This window comes from Electrona antarctica (assembly GCF_951216825.1).
Source record: "Electrona antarctica genome assembly, chromosome: 9".
NCBI classification, from domain to species: domain Eukaryota; kingdom Metazoa; phylum Chordata; class Actinopteri; order Myctophiformes; family Myctophidae; genus Electrona; species Electrona antarctica.
This window is the reverse complement of record NC_136790.1, coordinates 22,142,762-22,168,291: the sequence shown is the minus strand read 5'-3', so window position 1 is coordinate 22,168,291 and position 25,530 is coordinate 22,142,762. Positions and strand designations below refer to the sequence as shown.

The 25,530-nt window shown below is 41.5% G+C and overlaps 2 protein-coding genes across 2 annotated transcripts; both read left to right on the top strand.

Annotated features, from left to right (window-relative positions):
* The first annotated feature begins 1,064 nt into the window (after positions 1–1,064).
* On the top strand, positions 1,065–24,625 carry pfkfb2b (6-phosphofructo-2-kinase/fructose-2,6-biphosphatase 2b). Its single transcript, XM_079509570.1, has 15 exons — positions 1,065–1,226; positions 3,487–3,612; positions 4,097–4,193; positions 5,148–5,211; positions 5,360–5,434; positions 6,443–6,499; positions 6,653–6,777; positions 7,063–7,270; positions 13,288–13,434; positions 14,362–14,466; positions 15,077–15,206; positions 19,943–20,005; positions 20,309–20,373; positions 21,732–21,896; positions 23,475–24,625. The coding sequence occupies exons 1-15, from the start codon at positions 1,139–1,141 to the stop codon at positions 23,547–23,549; spliced, it is 1,590 nt and encodes a 529-aa protein (XP_079365696.1). The 5' UTR covers positions 1,065–1,138; the 3' UTR covers positions 23,550–24,625.
* On the top strand, positions 8,127–11,410 carry LOC306929147 (replication factor C subunit 1-like). Its single transcript, XM_079509567.1, has one exon. It carries the CDS (start codon positions 8,174–8,176, stop codon positions 11,135–11,137), a length of 2,964 nt encoding a protein of 987 aa, XP_079365693.1. The 5' UTR covers positions 8,127–8,173; the 3' UTR covers positions 11,138–11,410.
* Positions 24,626–25,530: the final 905 nt, after the last annotated feature.

The window sequence follows — 25,530 nt, the reverse complement described above, 5'->3', positions numbered from 1 at the left end:
TGTGATGTGGCAGCGCAGCTCATCACCGTCTTGACTCCTGGGTGCTGCTACACTGAAGTCTGAAGTGACCACCGGGTGGTCGTATCTTAAATGTAGGAAATAAAGTCTGAAATTCCAGCTACTGTATTCCAGTGAGTTGTTGTTGAAGATTGAATGCGCACGGTGATGTCTTGTGATGATTATAAAAAATGAATCCCATCCACTTTAAAGATTCAGTGAAGTGAGAGGTTTATTTGTCACAAGTAGCCTAAGTACATACACAGTAGGTAAGCAGTGAAACGTTAATTGGCGTAACTCGTCTGCCCACCGTGCTAACAATAGTAGGCTAATTGGTCAACAAGTAACAAGATTGTACAGGATTACTAGATAGGATATAGGCTATACAGGTTAAGAAAGGTAAAGTAAAGGTAAAACCATTTAGAAGCAATGAGTCAGTGAAGGCTGCGCAATGCAAGGAATGTAGCCTATGTTTATTGTTGTGTATTTACTGTAAGCTGCAATATCCTGTTGTGCTTGATATTTCTTTAACCCTATGTCTTGAACTTTTTTTTTTTTTTTTTTACTATAGGCTATAGCACTGAGTGCAATTCAAATAAAATATATCATCATCAAAGGACCACTTGTGACTTCACCACTTTTCAATCTATCTTCATATTATATAATAGGTCCTCATAATAATCATGGTAAAATGGCATTTTTTCCCCTACTCAGTCTGTGTATAGGAGGGCTGTGGGCAGTTCAGAAACCCATCATCGTTAGGCAGAATCTTTTTGAAACAAGATTTTTCTTTTTACAAAAAGGTTTAGATTTGTATTATCGTGAGAACGATGGCTTCCATTTTCGCATTGCAACTTTTCAGGACTAGAAAGCCTGCAGTTTCTATTAGCTTGGATTCCCCATCGATGATGTCACTGGTGGACGGGTTTCTGAACTGCCCACAGCCCTCCCATGAGACACAGACAGAGTAGAAAAAAAACTGTGGCATTTTATCATGAACATTAGTGAGGAGTGTGGACCAATTATATGAAGGCAGGTTGAAAAGTGGTGAAGTGGTCCTTTAAGCAACAACATCCCTCTGTTTCAGACAATGGGCCGCTGAGAAGGATCTTTTGAATATTGCTATATATCCTCCATCACCATGTCAAGCATCCAAGACTTGGGCTCTATAAACTTGGCTGAAAGTGAAGCCAAGAAAACGGAGCCTAGAATGAATGAGAAGAAATGCTGTAAGTAAACCTGAACCTGCATGCTAGTCAACCCAAATGAGTTGTTCAGAACCTGAACCTGCATGCTAGTCAACCCAAATGAGTTGTTCAGAACCTGCACCTGCATGCTAGTCAACCCAAATGAGTTGTTCAGAACCTGAACCTGCATGCTAGTCAACCCAAATGAGTTGTTCAGAACCTGAACCTGCATGCTAGTCAACCCAAATGAGTTGTTCAGAACCTGAACCTGCATGCTATAGTCAACCCAAATTAGTTGTTCAGATTAGAACCTGAACCTACATGCTAGTCAACCCAAATGAGTTGTTCAGAACCTGAACCTGCATGCTAGTCAACCCAAATGAGTTGTTCAGAACCTGAACCTGCATGCTAGTCAACCCAAATGAGTTGTTCAGAGCAGCAGGTCACACATATTGGACATTATGATATTCTAAATGTCTGCCTGAATGCTCAAAATGTTTTGAAAATGCAGGTGTTTTTTAATGAAGCCTAGTACATTTACAAAAGTTATTAATGGATAGTTAACACAAAACAGTTAATAGTGGACTAGTAGTTTTAATGGAAAGCAAGTAAATTAAGTCCATGGTTGGTTGGCTAACCTCAGAAGATGCACAAACAAAATCTACAGAATGGATGTCACATTTTGTCTATGACAAAATGTGAAAACAAATGATCTGATACTGCAACTCTTTGTGTGGCAATTATGAGGAGATCTTGTTGATAATGACAAAGCTTGTGTCATAAATGTACACTTTTTGGGACACTCCATGTTATAATTACATCTGGAGAGATAATTATGTGGTCTCAGTCTCACACAGCACACCAGTAGTAGGCCTACAATTGCCTCCAAACGTGCCGTAATTATAAGTCATGGGTTGGGACAGTTGGACAGACTAGCTTTCATTCTTTCAAGTGTGATATAATAATATTATTTTTTTGTCACCCATAAATGGGTGCGTGTGCTTTTAGTTACTTTACTATTTGAAACGCATCATCTCATCCCTGCACATGTGCACCATGTAGCACATCTCTGCACATGTGCATGACTCGTGGACACACAGGAGTACAGGTGGTATAGGTGGCCTTTACACATGTTATAAAATAAATAACATTTGTAAATATTGTTATAAATGTAGCAGGGCTATATTATGACATGACTATATTATGAAATGACTACGCCATGTCGCCACCCTCACAAATCGGCCTACGGCCTACGCCTCACCCTTAACCATAGCACCATATACAGTACCGTATATGCTGGACAATGTAACTGACCAAGGTAAGGTTCCCCAATTTGGTACGGGTTCAGAATTAACAGAACCAGAGGCTGATGTAACAAAAGTGTAAAGTTTATTCAACATGTAGAATAATATATTCAAGTTAAAATACAGAAGGGAAAGTGGTTATTATAGCTGGGAAATCATGATCCTAAAAGTGGGACTGAGACCAAGGGCAGGTGATATAGGGTGAAAGATTCAGGGCCTACGCCTACTGGGTCCTCTGAACTAAACACACAGCAAATAACCAATCACCATAATACAAATATGCAAAGCCTAAAGTAATCACAGCAAAAAATCCAAACCATGCGCTATTAATGAATGGCCCAGTATACACCTATGTCCTCAACACAGTTGGTACCTGTAGGCAGACATGCAGCTGTATAGATTAAGTACTCGCTTCTCTTTGATTGATTGATTGAAAATTTTATTAACAGTTTGCAGAATTACAGTACCCAATTAAGCATTACACTTGTTTACAACAGGGTCCACCATGTTCAATTCATCAAAACATTTAGAGACGTACAAATAGACACTTCTATATAGACAAAGAACAGAACAGGAATTCATCATTCCAAGTCCAACAGAACAGCCATCCACCCAAAACCACATTGGATTACACTCAAAGGTGATGAGTGAATCGGCCAGGGGTTTTGGGGTTTTGGGGTATTTAAGGTAGGAAGGGACCCAACGCCTTTGGCTTTTCTTTCTAGTTTTAATTAACGTTTCAAGAGAGTATTTGTTATGTACAGGTACAGGTTTCGGTTCTACTAACATTCTGAAGGACACAACAAATCTAATCTCTTTCATTTTACTTATCTTTGCACAATTCCATGTTTAATTTCCTGTCTGTTATGAAATATGGTCTGTAATATATTTCACAATGCAGACGATAAACAATGGGAAATGAACACAATTATTACACATATGGTAGCATAGCTGCCAATATTTATTCATGTATTGACTGATGTGTTTCATCTGTTTAGCCTGGGCCTCCTACATGACCAACTCTCAAACGGTGATTGTAATGATCGGTCTGCCTGCAAGGGGAAAGACTTACATGGCCAAGAAATTGACACGATACCTCAACTGGATAGGAGTCCCTACCAAAGGTATAGTGTGATGGAAGCCACCTTCTCAATCAGCATAATAATAGAAGTTATTCTTAAACATGTCATTTTTAAATGAGGACGAACCTTTGTTTTAAAGCCACAATTGTAGACATGCCTCTGTGTTGGTTCAACTTGGTCAAAGACTTCACTATGGCTGTCTAAATTTCATACACTGTGCACGAGGATGCTTACGCACACCAAAGTCTTTGTAGCAGTGCCGGTCCACGGGAGAATAAACTGGAGTTGCAAAATGATATTATTGAAAAAAGGTTTGCTTTTGTATGGTCCTATAGCATAATTGTATCTGGTATACTTTCAAATATATCTTTAGTTGTATCTCTGAGAAGGAATTGATATTGCAGAGCCTCTCATAATTGAGGCCTTATAGTTATTCTTGAGCTGTATTATTGACAGTAATAATAACATTGGTCTTCAAAACACATCAAGGGCAAACTGTTGACTCCATTATGTGTGCCATTTGCAGTGTTTAACTTGGGTGTGTACCGGAGAGAGGCCGTCAGGTCTTATAAGTCCTATGATTTCTTCCGCCACGACAATGAGGAGGCCATGAGAATCAGGAAGTAAGTTCCACACTTTGAACAGATTGTTTTTACACATTCATTCTTGGTAATGTACATTCACCATTATTAGAACCGGCCGTGTGATAAACCGTGTTGTGTGAGGCAGTATCATATTTCCTCAGTTGGTTCATTCTGCAGTCTCCACTGCTGCTTTAGTGACTAAGCTATTTTTGGGCCAGCAATCAATATTGAAGGCCAGGTTCACACTAGTGTTATCTCAGACTGCCATTGTCTGTGTATAACTTGGAGTAATTCACACATACTGTTTTAGTCTATGTTTGTACAGTAGTATGCATATTTACTTATTATAAAGCACCTTGTAACTCATGTTTGGAAAAGCTATACAAAGTGCTAATAAATGATTGTACTTTGACACACTCAAATGAGGTGCTACAAACCAATGCTGCTATGCACTGACCTACATATTACACAAGCTGCTGCTGTCAATCTGAGGCACTTTAGCACCTACAAGCTTTGTAGGATGTTGAATGTATTTTAGACCCAAGTTGAACAAGAGGTAAAATAACGTTTTTTCTTAATTATGTCCCTATGATTGGCTTGTATGGTATTGTCCTAAGTGACAACCCCCACCCATCCAACACCTAATCAAGTATCAAGTATTGGCAAATACTATTGTAGCCTAGCACTTCAATCCTAACAATTGTATTGATCTGTCCAATCCAGCATAAAAGATGGGAATGCCATATACATTGGACTAGACTAGCAAATACCAAAAGCTTGCCATAGCAGGCAGCAATAACATAACATTTCAGATCAAGTTCCATAAAATACAATACTTTGACTCATTTCTCACCAATTGGTTTCATACAATTCCGTTCAACATAATTTCCACATAACAAGCAGTTATGTGGAAGTTAATGTGGAGTTAAACCTTGATGACAAATGGATCATTAGAATAGATTCCATTACCGTATTTCTCTCTTTTTGCCATAGACAATGTGCTCTGGTTGCTCTTCAAGATGTCAAGGCGTATCTGAAAGTAGACGGACAAATTGCTGTGAGTCCTTTTGTCAGTTTTCCCAGAATTAATTTGTCTGGATCATGGTAATTTAATCTCCTCTTTGATGTGGTGTTAAGATCTTAATCCTTATCTGTCCCAGAATAGGTTTTGCTACATGTCTTAACCTTTTGATTCCTTTCACCAGGTGTTTGATGCAACTAACACAACGAGAGAGAGACGAGACCTCATTTTGGATTTTGTTAAAGAGAATGAATTCAAGGTAAAACAAGTAAAACTGATTTATGTTCCAGTAGTGTATTGCTGCCAATCTTACACTGTTATTGGAACCCCTCTTGTTATGTCCCCTTGATGGATCTGGAGAAACCAAATCGTTTTCACCTATTAACCTAGTATTTTTAACAAGGTGTGAAACTGTACTGTGTTGTGTACAGGTCATAGTACCCCTAATAACAAGATAACAGACACACCAGACAGAGTTTGGGAACATAACAAGAAATTACAAATATCACAAGACATAAAACAGCCTCAGGGCCAGGCTACACTGGGGACGGAATGTGCGGAATGGAGTCCGCGGAAGTCCGCAACGGTACGCTGCCACTCAGGTTGTGCGTAAGCTCCGCGCGTGAATCCTTTTTGCTCCATTTTTCTGTGTGTCCGTGCCTCGCCTTCAGAGGGAAAAAACAGGTGCAGCTTTGATTGATTGATTGAAAATTTTATTAACAGTTTGCAGAATTACAGTACATTTCAAGCACAAACTCAATACAAAGGCTGTTAACTGTGAGTGGACGACCCAATTAAGTATTACACTTGTTTACAACAGGGTCCACCATGTTCAATTCATCAAAACATTTAGAGACGTACAAATAGACACTTCTATATAGACAAAGAACAGTACAGGAATTCATCATAATGGAGGTAAAAAGGGAAAAGAAACATATACAGCTTATATACTGGAGTGGGAGCCAGGTAATTGGTGCACTCGAAGGGGAGGAGCTAATTGTCTAATTGATTGACGGAAGGAAACACCAATCACAGAAAGGTGTGGTTGTGGTAGAAGTTAAAGGAGTCTCAGTCAATCATAAGAAACCTTAAAAGACAAGGGTAGGGGAGACAGAACTAACATCCTAACACCCTTGAATACAAATAGACATTAATGTTAAAACAAATCATTTTCTATTAACATCAACCCATTCATTCAGCTGACATTCACAGGCAGTTGAGTCATAAATTGTCCACGACTCCACGTGACTTCCCCTCTGTCCAACAGGTGTTCTTTGTGGAGTCTGTGTGTGACGACCCAGAGGTCATTGCTGCTAATATCATGGTATGTTCTGTCAATTTCTGTAATTCAGTGCCTGACTAGCACGTAGACCGAGTCTAGCCAATAGTCTATTATTACGTACGGCACGCCGTGTTCTTGTTTTGTCAGAAATGTTATACTGATGCACATGTTGGAATATGTTGAATACCTTTGCAGGAAGTAAAAGTATCAAGTCCAGACTACCCAGAAAGACACAGAGAGCGAGTGATGGCGGACTTTCTCAAACGAATAGAGTGCTACAAGGTTACTTACCAACCATTAGACCCTGATGAGTACGACAAGTAAGGATGTATGAATCTTCATGGGTGTTTTGGTAACATTATCTCACTAAATTAAAGATTTCCCATTACAAATGTGTAAATTGTGGATGTATCTGATACTGCACTTTTATTTACCCTCTTAGCAATTGGACAGGTGAACGACCACCATTTGGCATTTACCAGCAACTATTGCCAAATAACAGAAAAGTTTGTAATTTTGCTGAATTACTCCCTGCAGTTCTGACAATAGCCAGTAGGTGGAGGTAGAAAACAAACCATTCTGTTCTTGTTCTGATCCTTCCACAGGGAACTCTCTTTCATCAAGGTGATGAATGTGGGTAGGCGTTTTGTGGTCAACCGGGTGCAGGACTACATACAGAGTAAAATAGTCTACTACCTCATGAAAATCCACGTGCACTCTCACTCCATCTATCTGTGTCGACATGGGGAGAGCAACCACAACCTGGAGGGCCGCATCGGGGGAGACTCTGAACTTTCACCTCGTGGGAAGCAGGTGCAGATTCTCTACGGTTAACCTTAGTGATTATTCTTTTTATTATCCTTTTTTAAAATTAATCAAATATTTTTTAATTATTTTATATATCAGCAGATCGATAAATCACCTGAGCCCTATTTTATACTTTGTCGCACAACGATGTCTTGCAAAAATAGTGGACATATCAGATCTACAATACAAGCTCACGTGTTGCGATGCGACACGTTGTGCGAGCTTGTAGATCTGATATTTTCACCATTTTCAAAGTGTTTGACATTTAAAAACAAATCTACCTATAATGACAAGATTGATTTACGATTCACTTATTTTATTTTACTAGAGGTTCAGGCCCTCACATCTAGAGTTCGGGCAGGTATACACGGCCCTCACACCTACGTTGCACCGCCAATATGGACATCAATGTATCTGTCATGTCCCATTCATTCCCATATATGGAGATCACTGATGTCATCAGTATATGCATGCCCAAATATGGGAGTAGCTCATATAGAGTTATATAGAGTATAGAGTTGCTCACTCCTTGATTGGACAAGTGTGACAGGTAGGGCCCTATTTGGGTCCTATGTGACTCGATTTGCATTGTCTCACATGCGCAGTAGTGTCACCTCCGTGCACAATCAATCAATATACATATTCCTTTAATTTAAGAGTTAAACTAATGTAGCAGGGCTATATTATGAAATGACTATACCACCCTCACAAATAGGAGTGAGGGATCCTACAAACACATTAACCCTACACTGTATATGCTGGGCAATGTAACTGAACAAGGTAAAGTTCCCAATTTGGTACAGGTTCAGAATGAACAGAAACAGGCTGATGTAACAAAAGTGTAACGTTTATTCAAGTAGAAACGTATATATATATATATACTGTATATTCAAACGAACCTCAACCTCAATGATGGACTTTCTTGGCATTAGCAGTGTGCAGTGTTCGGATAAGAAGCTGGTAGCCATCACCAAGAGGAAGGCTCCAACTCAGGACCCAGACGATTGCATGAGTGATGACTTAGTTGCCAAACAGCTGCAGATGGAGGAGGACATGGAGCTGGAGAAGCAGGTTCACAATGATGAGTTTGCCAGGACGGTGGCCATGCTGGATGAGGCACCACAGGCCAAGAAGGCTCGTAAGGACTCTGCTGAGAAGCCAGGGCCAACTATATCACCCAAGACGAGTAGTACATACTCTGCCAACAGCTGCACAAGCAGACAGTCAAAGGCCAATGAGGCTGACTGCTTCATAAGCGAGGTTATCAGTCCATCCCCTAAAAAGACCACAGCTCCTTATATGAAGGCCAGCTCCAAACTGGCTCTAATGAAGAACAAAGATCAGGTGAAAGAGGAGGAAATAACAATTTCACCCAAGAAAATAAAAATCTCTCCCAAAAAGGAGCCCTGCACAGATTTAACCATAGAAAATAAATATACTCCCAAAACAGGAAGTATTGCTGAAGGGGAGACTGCAATCAAAGTATTCCCCAAAAAGCCACAGTCCACAAGCACTAGTCCTGATGACGGTGAGAAAAAGAAAGGCAACGCTACATCCTTCAGAAACTACCTAAACAGAGATGGACCACGTGCTCTGGGCTCAAAGGAAATACCTACGGGTGCAGAGAACTGTCTGGAGGGGTATGTTTTTGTGCTGACAGGAGTCTTAGAGTCCATGGAGAGGGATGACGCCAAGTCTCTCATTGAGCGCTACGGGGGCAAGGTGACGGGCAACATCAGCAAGAAGACCACCTATCTGGTGCAGGGCAGAGACAGTGGAGCATCCAAGACAGAAAAGGCAGGTAGTCTGGGAACTAAGATCCTTGATGAGGACAGCCTGTTGGAGCTGATCAGAACCAAACCAGGGAAGACGTCCAAGTATGAGATTGCTGCTGAGGCTGAGTGCAAGGCCTCTAAGAGCAGAACACATTCCAACCAGCCCTCGAAGAGCACCCTGCCTGCCCAGAAAATCTCACCCTCCAAGGTCAACTCCAGGTCCCCTCAGACTCCCAGCCCCTCCAAGAGGGGCCTGGCCCAGGGCCAGAGCTCCATGCCTGCAGTAGGAGACAGTGCCACCCCACCTGGGAGAGGCTTGGGTTCCGAGCTCCGCAGGGGACTAGGCCTTTCCCCCTCTTCCTCTTCTTTGGCCGGGGATGCTGTTAGCCTGCTGTGGGTGGACAAGTACCGCCCCCGCTCTCTGAAGGCTGTGATTGGCCAGCAGGGGGACCAGAGCTGTGCCAATAAGCTGCTGCGTTGGCTGACAAACTGGCACAAACACCAGGCAGGTGGAGCTGCTAAACCAGCAGTAGCAAAGATTGGTAAGTTTGGAGGCGGTAGAGATGATGGATCAACATTTAAAGCGGCTCTGCTGTCTGGACCCCCAGGAGTGGGGAAGACCACCACAGCAGCACTTGTCTGTGAGGAGGTGGGCTATAGCTATGTGGAGATGAACGCCAGCTGTACTCGCAGTAAGAACAGCCTTAAAGAGGTGATAGCGGAGTCACTCAACAACACTAGCATCAAGAACTTCTATACAGGCACATCCCAGACGGTCAGCAACAAGCATGTCCTTATCATGGATGAGGTGGACGGTATGGCTGGAAATGAGGACCGGGGAGGGATACAGGAGATGATTAGCCTCATCAAACAGAGCAAGATCCCAATCATCTTCATGTGCAATGATCGCAACCACCAAAAGATTCGGTCCTTGGCCAACTACTGCTTCGACCTGCGCATGCAGAGACCTCGAGTGGAGCAGATCAAGGGAGCCATGATGTCAATAGCATTCAAGGAGGGCATCAAGATTCCGCCGCCAGCACTCAACGAAATAATCCTCGCTTCCAATCAGGACATCCGACAGGTGGTCCACAACCTGAGCATGTGGTCTGCTACGGGAAAGGCGATGACATTTGACCAGTGCAAGGCTGATGCCACCAATGCCCGCAAGGACCTGAAGATGGGACCCTTTGATGTCTGCAGGAAGGTCTTTGCTTCAGGGGATGAGACTTCCCACATGAGCTTCATAGACAAGAGCGACCTCTTTTTCCACGACTACTCACTCGCGCCGCTTTTCGTCCAGGAGAACTACGTGCACGTACGGCCAGCAGCCGCCAGTGGTAATTTGAAGTCTCACCTGATGCTGCTCAGTAAGACGGCTGATTCCATCTGTGATGGAGACCTGGTGGACAGACAGATCCGCTCTGGACAGACCTGGTCACTACTGCCCACCCAGGCCGTCTATGCGAGTGTGTTACCAGGGGAGCTGATGCGAGGCTATATGAACCAGTTCCCCACTTTCCCAAGCTGGCTGGGCAAATTCTCTTCCACCAACAAACATTCCTGTGTTGTCCAGGAGCTGGCTTCACACATGTCCTTAAAGACATTGAGCAGCAGACAGGCAGTGAACCAGGACTACCTGCCGTACCTGCGGGGGGCGCTGTTGAAGCCTCTCCAGAGCCTGGGGGCAGAGGGAGCGGGCCAGGCCGTGCAGCTGCTGGACGACTACCAGCTCATCAAGCAAGACGTGGACAACATCATGGAGATCAGTGTCTGGGGCGGAAAGACTGACCCCTACTCTAAGCTGGACCCCAAAGTGAAAGCAGCGTTCACCCGCGCATACAACCGCGAGGTCCACCTGATGCCCTACTCCCTGCAGACGGTGAAGAAGGGCCGACGCGCTACAGGAGGCGCCGAGTCTGAGCTGGGAGGAGGTGCAGACACGGAGCAGGAAGCCCAGGATGCCGAGGGAGAGGAAGAGGAGGATCTCGCTGTGGACGGCATGATCAAACAGAAAAAGGCCAAAGCCACCAAGAAGCCCAAGAAGAAGGCGGAGGTTTTGGGGAAGGACAAAGCCATGGGTAAGGCTAAGAAGTGAGCCATGACCGGACCTGAGCCCCTCCGCTCCTCTAGGCCAGGAAACCCCCTACAGACTCTTGGGAATGGAAAACGTTTTCGCAGTCTCAAAGCCACTGGAAATAGACTGCAAAAAAGCTTCTTTCCCCGAACAAGCAAATACATGAATGAACTGATAAGAACCAGAACGAAACAGGGCAAAGGAAAACGATATCCCCCCAAACACACAAACCTTCACCCTCTTCTTGCACTACTATGCTCAAATTGTACCCTTTTAAACAAAATTTGTTGTAGATATGGAACATATCCTCGAATTGCACCTTTCTAAACTAAAATGTGTAACCTACTGTAAGGCTGTTCACAAAACGTTTACCTAACTTTACTACAGGAAAAACATGTTACTCTTTTATAAAAAGATAAAAGTCTGGGTGCCGTCTACACTGGACCCCGTCTCTCTGGTGGTCACCAGACTATACCTGGTTGTCACATATAGTCTATTCCTATGAGTCACTATAAATAGATTAACTATAACAAAAATCATCGCATGGATGCACCTGGGATGTATCCTCAGTGATGTATCCCAAGGTCATCAGGGTTTCGGGTCTGTCGAACATCATACCCCTCACTCAGTCCCGACTTACGTCCCAGTAGCAACCCTCGATCAGTCACATTATCCATTCATTGTCAATGGGAATTGAATCTTTGTGTAGGACAAAATTAGCCGATTTGCTCATCCACATATGATGTAAAATTTCCATTCATTGTCAATGGGAATTTAATGTTTGTGTAAGACGCATCTACACACTATAGCTAGGAGGGGCTAGAGCCACTCAAAAAACGAAACATATATTCAAGTTAAAATACAGAAGGGAAGAGGGGTTATCAATATACAAACTCTACAATTTACAATTTACAATTTAGGCATTTAGCAGACGCTCTTAATCCAGAGCGACTTACATTAAGCAAGAACAAAAAGCATGGGAATACATCACATATATAAACAGCATTTATCAAGAAACATGCGTAAGCTAAGAACGTAACTAGAACATATCTATATATAATGACACTATACATATAAGCTAAACATATATATTATACTATGCTGTACTGTTATTGTGCTGTCTACATGACATGCTATAAGTCTATTTCAAATGCTATCTAAGTCTAAAAAAGTGCTGTCTAAGGGGGTAGGGTAAGTGCTATGGGCCATGGTAGAGTCTGAAAAGGTGGGTTTTCAAACTACGGCGGAAGATCGGGAGTGATGCTGCAGTTCTGATTGCAACGGGAAGTGCGTTCCACAGTTTTGGGGCCAGAAGGGAGAAGAGTTTGGGACGTGTGGAGCGTTGTCCCGGCGTTTTTAGTGAGGGTACTTCCAGCTTCCCTGCGTTGGCTGATCTGAGTGCTCGGGAGGGTTTGTAGGGTTCAATCATGCTTGCACGATATAGGGGAGCTGGGACTCTAGCAGTGTCCCAGCTCCCCTCCACAAAACATCCCACCTGCTGAACTCGGTAAATGTAATAGAAAATGTCACTAATTAAAATCAACCTTTTCTTTGAGGTTTTCTTACCAAGTACAGTGTACACCTCATGCCTCCAGGTCCCTAACAAACACTCAAATCAGGCTTCTGGCCAAACATGAGGCCTCAAACCTGGTCACTCCTTTTATGCACTACCCTTAAAGGGGTACACTCAGAATTTTACCACCCGCTTCAAATGTTATCAACCAATAATTACCAGTTGGTTACTTATCACTCGAATGCAATCGAGCCAGCAGGCTCTCCTGGAGCCTACTGACTGCGATTAGAAAACGCAGACGTGAACTTTTACTGCCGCCAAAGCGAAAACATTGTGAAACTGACTTACATGGCCGGTTAAGACTGATATGAGGTTAGGCGACTTACGTGGCCGGTTAAGACTGAGGTTAGGGTTAGATTTAGGGTTAGTAATAGTCAGACAACGCGACCAACGAAAGTCGGACGTCTCTGCGTTTCATAATCACAGCCAGTCGGCTCAGGCGAGCCTGCTGCCTCGATTGCATTTGTGTGTTAAAGTAACCTACTGATGATTATCGGTTGATTTTCATTAGAATCCGCTAAATGTACTGTGTGAGCTACCATACGATTTATAATAATACACAAATGCCACGTTTTCTCTCTGTCTTTTTCATGCCCAGTTTGCCCAGGCACTGCATAAGTTCATTGAGGAACACCAGCTGTCAGACTTGAAGGTGTGGACCAGCCAACTAAGGAGAACCATCCAGACAGCTGAGGAGCTGGGTGTTCCCTACGAACAATGGAAGATACTCAACGAAATTGATGCTGTCAGTAACCTGATTTCTGTTCACTGCTAACAGGGGTGGGTGGGGTAGAAGAAAAGGGACAAAATATAGGTGGTTCATTCCTAAAGTCAAAATGAGGCGGAAGCAAGAAATCAGACCCTTCTGAACTAGGGCTTTAAGCAACTAGTCGACTATTCAACTAGTCGACTAGTAAATCCACTAGTTGACCTCGTTGGTACTAGTTGACTAGTTGATAAGGGATAAAAAGGCCTCAAGATCAGATAGAATGCTAGATTATAGTCGCCAATGTACACAGTTTTTAAATGTACAAATATTATTATTTTTTTAAAAGGAAAAAAAAATCACTTTAAGTGAAAGCAGTCTGAACTGAGTGGTGATGTTGAGGTGTCGAAATATTGGTTGTCGGACTATTGCTGTCGGGTCTAATGGCTGTCGAGCTATTGGTTGTCTGACTATTGGCTGTCGGACTATTGGTTGTCGGGCTATTGGTTGTGGGACTATTATTGGCTGTCGGACTATGTAGTCTGTACTGTACTGTACTGCCTCTCATCATGCACCTGTGCAATGCATGTGCACGTACATCATCATACATCATCTCATTCCGGCCAATCAGAATTTGCGTCCTCACCTTCGTCTTCAATGTTTGGGTTTACACAAACACTCAAAATTGTCCATTCATTGTCAATGGCATTTAATGTTTGTGTTAGTTTGTGTTTAAGTTTGTGTTTACACACACACACACACACACACACACACACACACACACACACCACAAGCTGGACAAAGGAGGGGCTATTTCCCTTCAAAAGTGGAAACTACCAAATCGTTTTCTTCTTTGTTATTCCACTCATTGCATTCAGGTATAGTTTCCATTCATTGTTTGCTTATGACATCAGACACCTTCAGCATTATCTGTTGACATGATCTCACTCTCTTGTCATGCTCCAGGGCGTGTGCGAGGAGATGTCCTATGAGATGATTCAAAGCTCATTCCCAGAAGAGTTTGCTTTGAGGGACCAGGACAAATACCACTATCGCTATCCAGGAGGAGAGGTAACCTGGACTTCACTGTACCTTGCACCTGTTCTGGGCAAAATACCTGTATTTCATTCCATTTCTGTCAGACACCACCAGCCAAGATACAACTTTTTCTTTCTCACTTTTTTAAGTAACAGGAGCCTCCATGTTTCTCCAGCTTTTTATTAAACAGAAAATGCATTTTCAGGTCACTCAGGATACCAATTTTATCCAATCAATCAGCATAGAGAACTCGGTCAGGATACCGATTCTGAGTGATGACACAAAGAAATGAGCAGACAAAATTGGAACTGGAACACTATACAAATGATGCTGATAAATGGCCTACATGATAGATTTTCTCCTGATTGGCTGAAATTTTGTCACCTACCTGACAATGTATTCTCTGTTTATTAAAGAGCTGGAGAGACAAGAAGACCCCTGTTACTGAACAAACACTCTATAACAATGATTACCATCAGAATATCGTGGTTTAACCTTTTAACCGAAGAATATCACTTTTAATATCACCTTTAAATATTTAAGACAATATCACAAGTACACTGTCAATAAGCCTATTAAAAGAAATACAAATAAAATAAAGGGTGGTCGAAGCTAAATGTGTGTCCTCTGTCTCTCACTGTAGTCCTATCAGGATCTTGTTCAGAGGTTGGAACCAGTTATCATGGAGCTTGAGCGCCAGGGCAACGTGCTGGTCATCTGTCATCAGGCCGTGATGCGCTGTCTGCTGTCTTACTTCCTAGACAAGGGTGCAGGTCAGAAAAAAATAAAAAATAAATCATGGATAATTTATACTTGCGTCACTTAGTCCGTGAGCCAGGACCCCAAATCTGGTGTCATCGTTACCAATGGGCTGAATATTATTCTCATAGTGATTTTTGGGAAGGTATACATCCCTAGTGCATAGTGCTAAATATGTGATAGCATTGCAGTGGTGGTAGCTTTCTGTGTGTTATCACTCCATTTATCACCACATGCCAAAACACAATTTTCTAAATCCGAATGAAGCATTCTACTTCAAACTGATGGTTCTCTCTTATTATTGATCATTTATCTTTGAAGAATGGTTGGGATACAGCTCAGACTATATATTTCTCTGAAAAGTTGTTAAAATTAGCATGTCTAGAAATGTTATCCATTACAGGAGAGACAACATAGTGACTATATATTACATGAGACTGTTTTTTCTGTTTTTATGAAAGATGTAGCACAAAGGTTCCCTCTGTAAATAACTGTAAATATTTAAAACCATTTTAGAACATACATTCTAAGGAAATGTTTTATGAAATTCAATAAACTAAATATAGTGTAAGTGTACAGTGTAAGTAATGCACAAGATAACTTTCCGTTCACCATTACATACATTAATATCACCTTTTAGTCCATTTGACTTCTATCTGTTTCATATAAAGTTTTTGTTGTTGATTTGTATTTGGGGTCTTAGAACAATTTTAGCTTGGTTGCCAAAACTCTGGTAATTGGCATAATCCAAAAAGGCCACTGAGCGGCGAGCTCATTGGATTTTCATATGTGTAGAATGCATTCCTGAAGCTATCAGGTCAATCTCACATTTTAAAGGTCTGGTCAATGCTAAATTTGACCAACAAATAGAAACAACTTGATTAACGTTCATGATTCACTTAACTCTATCTCTACCGCTAGCTGTTAGCATAAACCCCAGTTCCCAGTGCCAGCATACGCGTTCACTTTAAAAGACGAAATTTGCTCGCCCCCCACACACTCGCTACACACACTCTAGCAGCACTGGAACAAACACACACTGTTTACCTTTCGTCAGAAGCTTTTACATGGCGGCAGCGTCACGGTACAAAGGCACAAATTAAATCCTAGATGTGGATGGCAGAAAATCCACCAAGGTCAGCTCTCCTGGATTCCGATTTATAGAGGTTATTGATAACTGGTTTGCACTGAGATTATATTTGCAATCCCATAGTTGGAACGGTGGGGCGTTGCTATAGGAACCGGACCAATGTTAAAAGCTTCCGTACGACTCAAATATTATATAGACGGAGTATACGCTGGGGTACCTATATATACGGACCTGGGATATGACGCCACCTATAGCGTCGACCTCCGTATATATACGGACTTGGGGAAAGAAATAGTTAAAATAACTGTCAATAGCAGCACAAGAACTAGTATATTAGTATACTATAAGAAAATATGATTTATCAACTCATAATCAGGATCATAAAATCAACCCACCACATCCTCCTGGCCCTAGCCCTCCTGATTGGCAGCAATATCTTACCCAAATCCTGGTCTACCTCATCGTCAAAACTATATCCTCTTTATCAACATCACTTCTCATTTGTAGCTTGAACATCTCATCAGGTGTCAGGTCACCCTTAGCAAAATGTGGATCTCCCATCCAAATTGTGTGACATCAGCCGAACTTTCAAGTTGAGCTTGGTGGTCTGCCACATTCCACTTGTATATGAGCCCTCGTGGTATAACAGGGCAACAGATTGTTACATTGTGACACCCAACTCACCCAGCACATCAGGGTAGTCTGGGAAGTTCCCTGCCAGCAAAGTATTCTGTGCTCTGATCTTGTCTTTGCACATGGATATGAGGTTGCACAGGACTGTCCCATTCTAATGCTGGTGTTTTTTTTTCTTTCTTCCTTTTAGGGCTAATGAAAGGTACAAGTATGGTGTGTGCGATATGAAGTGTGAGATTACCATAATAACAGTTCAGTCAGACAACTCACGAATATATTTATAGAATGAGATATAGAATGAGAATACGATATTAGACTTGGCGTTCGGCTCTGCTGCATTTTCTCCCTGCTCGGCGCGATTAAACACCATCATAAAACATTAAGAGCAGGGAATAAAACCCCCATGGGGAGCAAACATCGCATAACAACCAGGAACCATATGCAGAGGAAGGCAGGAAGAGCATGCAGTCTGGTGAGCTTAAGTAGCCTGCCCAATTGGTCAGCTGACTGCCAAATCAGTGAATGACGTGTGGGACTTGCACACACTTAGGCCCAGGCCACACTACTCTGGATCTTTTGCAAAACGGATATTTTCGTCCTCCGTTTTAGAAAAAATCCCTGGCCATACGACAGAGATATCTATGTCCACACCCAAACGCAGAAACGCATTGAACACAGGATAAAATCACTGCAGTAGCAGGTTTCAATTGTAGGCTATATTATACTTGATTTTATATTTACACTTATGGTGCCAATCATATTTTTTAATGAAGGAATAAGTACCGCATTTTAAAAGCCACCTAAATTGTGAGTGGAAGTGGAACATGTTTCTTTCATTGTCTATCAGCATGTCACACTATGTGCGTAAATCTCCAAATCCCGACTCTCGACTTTTCTCTCCATATAATTTAAAAATGATAAACACTTTACCATTGCTCTGGCGACTTGGCAAGTCCTGCACAAAAATGAATAGCATAGTCAGACCTATAGAAGTGTCCACAACCAGTTGTGAGCTTGTAGAGTGGCTATATTTTCGAGCTGTATAATAAATGTCACGTTATAATGTGTAGGCTAATACAAGTTCACGCGCGCACATTGTCAGCATGTAGGCAGAGTGAGATGCAGTCAATGGTGCGCCCTTAATTACCTAAACATGAGAGAGATGTGCCACACCACGCATAGACTTGTTGGTGTATAGGCTACTGCGCAATGGAATTTGGCCTGGGTCCTTATAGGTTAATATCCACAGTTTATCCATAGCGTTCCGCAATTAACCTATTGTTCAAGCTTCGCACTCCAATACAAATGAAACTATTTGAATAAAGGTTGTACACGTCACATCAGTGAAATTAACCTTTGGGAAAATCCCTAATTGAGAGAGTGTAGGCCTAGCATGCGCACCACAGATCATATAGGCTGCATGGCTAATATACTTGGGCACTACCCATCTCTCTATATCATTTGATAAAGGCATATTAAAAACATGACTTGTACACCCAATGAAAATATAAACTTCACGGAATATATACCACTTCGAATTATAACAATCGGTTGAAGATTGTCTGAATATCGCACAAGTAAAATCTCAACTTCTTTGCGCAACGGGCCATTGCGCTGAGGACTGGCAGTGTTTTACCTATACTTGAGGACCTCTGCTTGGATTCATGGACGGCACCGACGATCTGCAAGCTCACAACGCGCTGCATGTGGACGCAACACTTGGAGCTTGTAGATACACGGAATGACGATAAACATTTCACAGAATATATACCACTTTGAATTAAAACAATCGGTTGTGCTTAGCACTTGGCACCAATACAAATGAAATCACCAGTCCGCACTGGACTAGTAGGCTGATATATTTATTATTGGATGCAGCAGAGCAGAGCCTTTGCTCGCTGCAGTTGATGCAATGATAAGTTTTAAAGTTGTTAACAGTGATATATAAACATGAACAATTGGATAGATATCTGTGTAGTTTCCATGCAGGCACAAGCTGCATTTCTCACCTAATTATAGTAAAAATTATATGCGCTAATAAGCGGTGACATCATCGTTTCTCAAAAGCTCCGTTTTGCATGACTACACAGCTCCACCGATCCGGATATTTTCGAAAATCTTCACTTATTTATCCGTTTCAAAAAACCTCTGTTTGAGTGGCCGAAAACGCCGTTTGCGTGTGGCTGAAAGGCCCAAACGCACAGAGAAATGTGCGTTTTGCAAAAGATCCATAGACGTGTGGCCTGGGCCTTATACACCCACATAGTAATGCAGCATGTTAACCCCTTGAGTATAGTATGCGCCTTTGAGCATGGCATGAACCCCCTCGAGTATGTCTGCCTGAACTAACTCCGCAGGCTACGCATCATTAATCCTGATTATATTCCATCATATTCAAGGGCTTTTGAATATGATGATATAAAAAAAATGCATGATAACACTCATAAAGCTACCACTGGTGCAATGCTATCACATATTTTCTAACTCTAGACATGTATACCTTCACAAAAATCACGATGAGCATTATTCAGCCAGATGGTACCGACCAACCCCCCTGGCTCACGGTCTAACTGAGAAAACAATCGAAGACGACAGGTTCTAATAATGATGTGACTAAAAAAAACATATACAGATACATTATGTGAAAATTATTGTGGGAGTTATTTTCTTGGCAGCGTGCACATGTAATTTGTCACTGATCCACTGATGCACGCACGCACGCACACACACACACACACACACACACACACACACACACACACACACACCACACACACACACACACACACACACAGACCAATTCTAGACAGCTGCCCTCCTAATAGGAGCCACGCCATAAAAAGATAACACAATGATGCCATGACAAATTATATCAGGTTTAAACTTTAAGCAGTAGATATACACGCACACAGGGTCTGTAGAGAATGCCTCTAGACATGCTTCTGAGTAATGTGAGATAATGTACAGATCAATTCACACACATATACATGATGATAAATACATTGCATTCTTTCTTCTTTCCCACAGATGATCTACCATACATGAAATGTCCACTTCATACAGTGCTCAAGCTCACACCTGTTGCGTATGGTACTGTAGGTCTTTCCTTTTTTAGAAGTACAGTTCATATGTATATGTTATGTCTTGAGCGGTTCCAGAAATGTAATAATAATAATGGATTTTATTTATATTGCACTTTATATATTTGTCAAAGCGCTACAATAGGCAATTGCACAAAAAAGAATCATCACACCATTTAAAAAGAAACTGAAACAAAACATTTAGAACAGGGCATAAGCCTAGAATGCTTTGTTAAAAAAGTTAGGTCTTTAGTCCTCTCTTAAAAAGTGCTGTCGCATTCACCTGGATGTATTATTTCTTCTTTTTCTCCAGGTTGTAATGTGGAGATGTTTTATCTTGACGTGGAAGCAGTGAATACACATCGAGACAGGCCTCTTGTAAGTCTGGCCCAAGCTAAGAAATGAATGCTGTATCGATGTGCATTTGCCATACCTGAATTGCAGCCTAAAACATATTAAGCCGTTGTGTTTATCTACTATTAAATAGTAACTATTTGATAACATTCAATGTAAAACTCATTCGAACATTTACAAGTTCTCCCTTGTAATGTCAGCTAATCCCAATGTAGGTGCAATTGCAATGCAATCCCAATGTACTGTAGGTGCATCGCAATCACAGCCCAAATATGATAATTGCTTTGCTTCTTTGAATTGTTCCCTAAGGCTTCATTCACACGTACCAAACACCAATCAAGCAATGTTTGGTCATTTTTTTGTTTTTTTGGGCCACCACAATGCTTTTCCAATGGGAGTCACATGGTTTGATCAAACATTTGTGTTTGATGGCTGATTGCTGATTGCTCCCCCCTCATCAAACAAAAATGTTTGGTCAAACCATGTGACTCCCATTGAAAATGAATTGGAGCAGCAATCAAAAAGCAATCAGGCATCACACACGGACCGAACATTTGTTGTGTAGGTGTGAACTAGGCCTAAACATCCCTGCTCTGTTCTAATCACACAAGGAACCCGAGTGTGTTCCTGTGTTCATTGACCTCCCTAATTAATCAAAGTGGCTCAAGCTATGCCTGATTATGTGAGTAGCTAACATGATAGTCTTTATTGTAGGCTGTGGCTGATTATACATCTCTGCTTGCTTGATCTGACATCATTACCATTCCTCTGCTCCGGTCTCTTTCTGTCACTGGTTTAGTGCTCATAGGTTATTTGTATACGTAAGTATGTGAATCCCTAGAATCCATGATATTCTGGCCATGTCATAGTAATGATAGTAGGCACACTTTATGCAAAAACACCAATCTACAAGCTCGCAGCTTGTTTTGTGAGTTTGTAGATTGGGTATTTTTGGCAAAGAGAGTTTGGTGTGGAAATGGGCCTAGACCGCTGGGGACCCGGCGGTCAAGGAAGTATATATGGTTTAAAATGGTTAAGGATAGACAATTCAGTTTGATCCACTGCTTTGCTCTTCAAATCTAGTGCAAATCTAGTCTAAATGTTACCGCTCCCATTCTGTGGAAAGGCTTGTTGACTTGATCAGATCAGATGCTGTGTCTTCTCATGTAGTCGGATTAATATAACTACCACTATTTGTCTTGCAGTGAAATTACATTTATGTATCTGAACAATAATATTGTTATGTTCCCTGTAGTTTATGTTTTTGTTTGTCTGTGTCTGGTGGAGGTTGGCCCAGGGAGCCGATGCTGTTGTGTGTTCCCACCTATAGTATATATTTTTTCTTGAATGTTTTGCGGTGTTTCCCCTTCATCTCCTACCAGGGTAGAGTCTCGAGGGAGGCCACTCCCCTTCTGCGACGGAATAGTTACACCCCCTTGTCCAGTCACGATTTCAAGCGACCCAGACTCTACAGTGCCGGGAACCGGCCCTGGCTGCCCCTCGCCGTCACCCCTGAGGCTCTGATGCCAGAGGGACAGCAAAGTGAAGTTAGTGTCGGAATCACCCTCTTTAAATCAACGTCAATAATTCTAATCAGACCACCAGCCTCTTCCCCTCACTCACTCCCCACCAATCCTCACCTTATCTTTAGCATTACCCGCCCACCCTTGGATGGTTTCAGTCTGTGTTGCAATGTAGGGGTCTCCTTCTCTATCTGTCTCTCATTCTTTTCTCTGGAGATGTAATGGTTGTGGTTGAATGCAGCAATTCCGTGCTAAATGTTGTGGCTCTGTCCTCCACCTCAGCTAGCTGTCTGTCTCATGGCATGGGCTCTGACTGCATCACAGTTGGTTCAGCTTCAATATTCACAGCAGCATGCATACAGTACTCTTGGCTCTGATCCATTGCATTAGCTGCGCGGTTAATGCTTTGGTCATGAGCTACCATGCTCTGAATAGCATATCATTTATAAAGCCTGATTTAAACTTAGTTGCACGGCAGTGTTGTGTGCCGAGAATAGCCGATCTACAAGCTCAGCGTGCATTGCCCCGCGACGCATTGTAAGCTTGTAGATCTCTAATTTTTTAAGTATAAATCAAGCATAAGGATATGCTCCTGTATGAGTCAGCATGTCAGCCTACACGTAGCATATGGACGACACACTCAGACCTCAGTGACATTTTGTTGGAGGGTCTTAGGGAATGTATTTAAATGACACAACCCCAAATCCAAGCCAGAATAGGTTTCACCAATATAAAATCACACCTGTGTGAAGTGAGGGGCGCTCTAATCATCGTACATCATTGTACATCATCATCGAGAATGTAAAAAATGTAATGTTATGGAATATTTTTAGCAGACCATGGTACATCACTTATTGTTTTAACATACAGCATGCCATGTACTAAACAGGTAATTCAGCTCAGGAAGATAAGTGTTAAAGTTTTGAAAATGCATAATTCGTAAATGTTGTGTTGTGTGCTTGTATTTGTCAGCCTTGCTGTGTAAGTACAGTGCTTCTGTCCTTCTCCACATTTCTATCTATTTCTGTCCTTCTCCCACCCTCCTTCCGTCTCTGTGTTCTCAGCCTCGGATAGGAAGCAGTTGTCTGTGAGTATTTTGGAGACTTTCCTGCCCCAAACCATCCATTTCTTCTTTCTCCCATGTTTTGTACCTCTATATTTAACCAAAATTGTTGTATATTCATATTGTTAAACGTTTAGATTTTTGAAACAGGAGTGAAGCCGATTGTCTACCTCGTTTTATCGCAATTATCTGCAGTAATTTCTTCATAAAAAATGAGGAAATAACGAGACATTGATTGATTGATTGAACAATCAATTGATCCTTTGATCATTTATTATTTCAGGACATGAAATAGAGCTTTATGGAATGTTGTGTAGATACGAACGAACATTTTGGTGCTTTTGGTTAAGTATAGATTGAACCAATCTTTGTATTGACATATTGATCTAATTTTTCATACAGAGAAGTAAGACTGCAGGGGTTGCTGCAGAGATATTTTCTGGTTTCTGCAAAACTAGGGACTTAATCAGTAAAAAGACAGCATTAGAAGATGGCATAGGTTCATGACCATCAACCACATTTGTCTATTTTTTTTTAAGGAACCCTTGTGTGAAGCAATCGACTATGACAGCCCTGAAGAAAGTCAAGAAACTAGTGACACTGTCTGTTTCTGAGTGACTTAGAAGAGAAGCCTGTGTCTTTCTTCTTTTCTTCAATCCTCTCTGCTTGTCGCATGTGGAAAAGTTATGGGGATTCATTTATAAATCGTTCTCATGCGCAAAATGTTGCATTATTTTCAAAAAGTAATATTTATTTGTGTCCATAATGAAGTGAAACAAAATGAGAATTCAGGCTGAGTGTCAGGCTAACTATCCACTCAGTGTATTACTATATTATGTCATCTTTCTCTTTATCATGTTTTTTTTCTATCATATTCCTTAATATGATTGTACAGTGGAAGAACATTATACATAATGGCATTTTCATAAGAGGTTGTGTGAGTACAGGGCCATCTCTAGTTTTATATCTAGGCCTTCATATTCCTCTTAACTCTGCATGCTTAGGCACCAGAAAGGAAGAAGCTATAAGTATATGACTCTCACTGCACGTTTTCCAATAGAAACAAATCAACCAGTGGAACATACGTACATCCACAGATCGGATTGGTAACTGAAGCAACTTGTAAATGCTGTGTTGCCTTACTGTGATGTTTGTTTGTACTTTTACTTGTAACAGAATCAAATAGAACCATAAAGGTCCATTTGGTTACATTTGTACACACAGAGTTAACAAGTGGATAAATTAACACTGATGATTTTGCTGTGTACAATTGGACACCTGTGTACCACTGAATGTAATGCAATCAATTGTGTTTGATGTTGAGGTCAAAATAAAAATCTGGTTTGCTCATTATACAATAATGATTATGCAATCATACTGTACAGTCATCTACTACTGAAATCGTGTTAGATATTTAAAATGCATATTTTTATAATGCAACTGTAATGGTTATGCTTTTTGGATTCACTGTTATCTGATGATCTGATTGCATTGCTGTCAGGGAGAAGGGTAAGATGTAGCATTTATTTGGTCTGTCCTGTTGTGTACCGTTTATTTGTTCAGATTGTGTCTATGAACTTAATATTGCACACCACATGGCTTCCATATTAAACACATACAGTATATGAAGATAGAAATAGGTTGTGCACATGTTTTTAATGAATGATATATTAAATCTAAATGAAGGCTGTTGAAGTTTGTCCTACTGTTTACTTGTGCCTTTATAGCAGACGACATTAAGACACATTTGTATGTAACAAAGCAAAGATCAATCTGTTTCTTTTCCACAATGTGAATAAATTAGTATTTGATGTCTATATGGATGGCTCTGTTATCCAACTCTGTTATCAGTCAAATACAATTCAAAGTAACATAGGCTATAGAAATTGGGTAAAAGGGGGGAATATGTGAGTACTACACAGTCTATGGTACTACTGCTATTGCTACTTGTATTGCTTGTATCTCCCTCTGTCTCTTCTCTCTCTTTCTTTACTCCGACTCGGTCTGGGTCTGCCTGACAACTTCCAGTTAAGGGGGAGTTTTTCGTTGACGCTGTCGCAAAATTTCTTGCTCACCGTGGGACTGTCTGGTCTCTGCTCTACATGTAAAATGTCTTGAGACAAGTTGATGTGATTTGACACTTGAAAAGTACTAGACCAACTGGATCAAGTAATTCCATTCCACTAGAGCTTACAGAAGAATGCAGATCTGATCAGGTAAAAATTGTGAACCACTGCTTTAAGACAAGTAGCCAATGAGTTCATGGTCTGTGGATAAGCCTTTACAAGGATATGTAGTGTACTAGTAGCCTGGCTTTGGCCAGACTGATAACGTGAATAACTTGAATCCACGTTTTATCAGTTTGGCCAAAGCCAGGATATGGAGCCCATTTTGGTATGGTTGTGTTTGTTTCTTTTGTTATTCATTGCAGTCTATAGAGAGTATGCACATGCATGATTTTCCCATCAGGACACGCCCCCCTCATCTAGACTGAGTGGCAAAACATTGAGCAGCATGGAGTGTTGGAGTTTGGAAGCGCTCGTTGGAAAACACTCAACCATCCTGCGTACCACCCGTTTCTAAATGTCACATAAT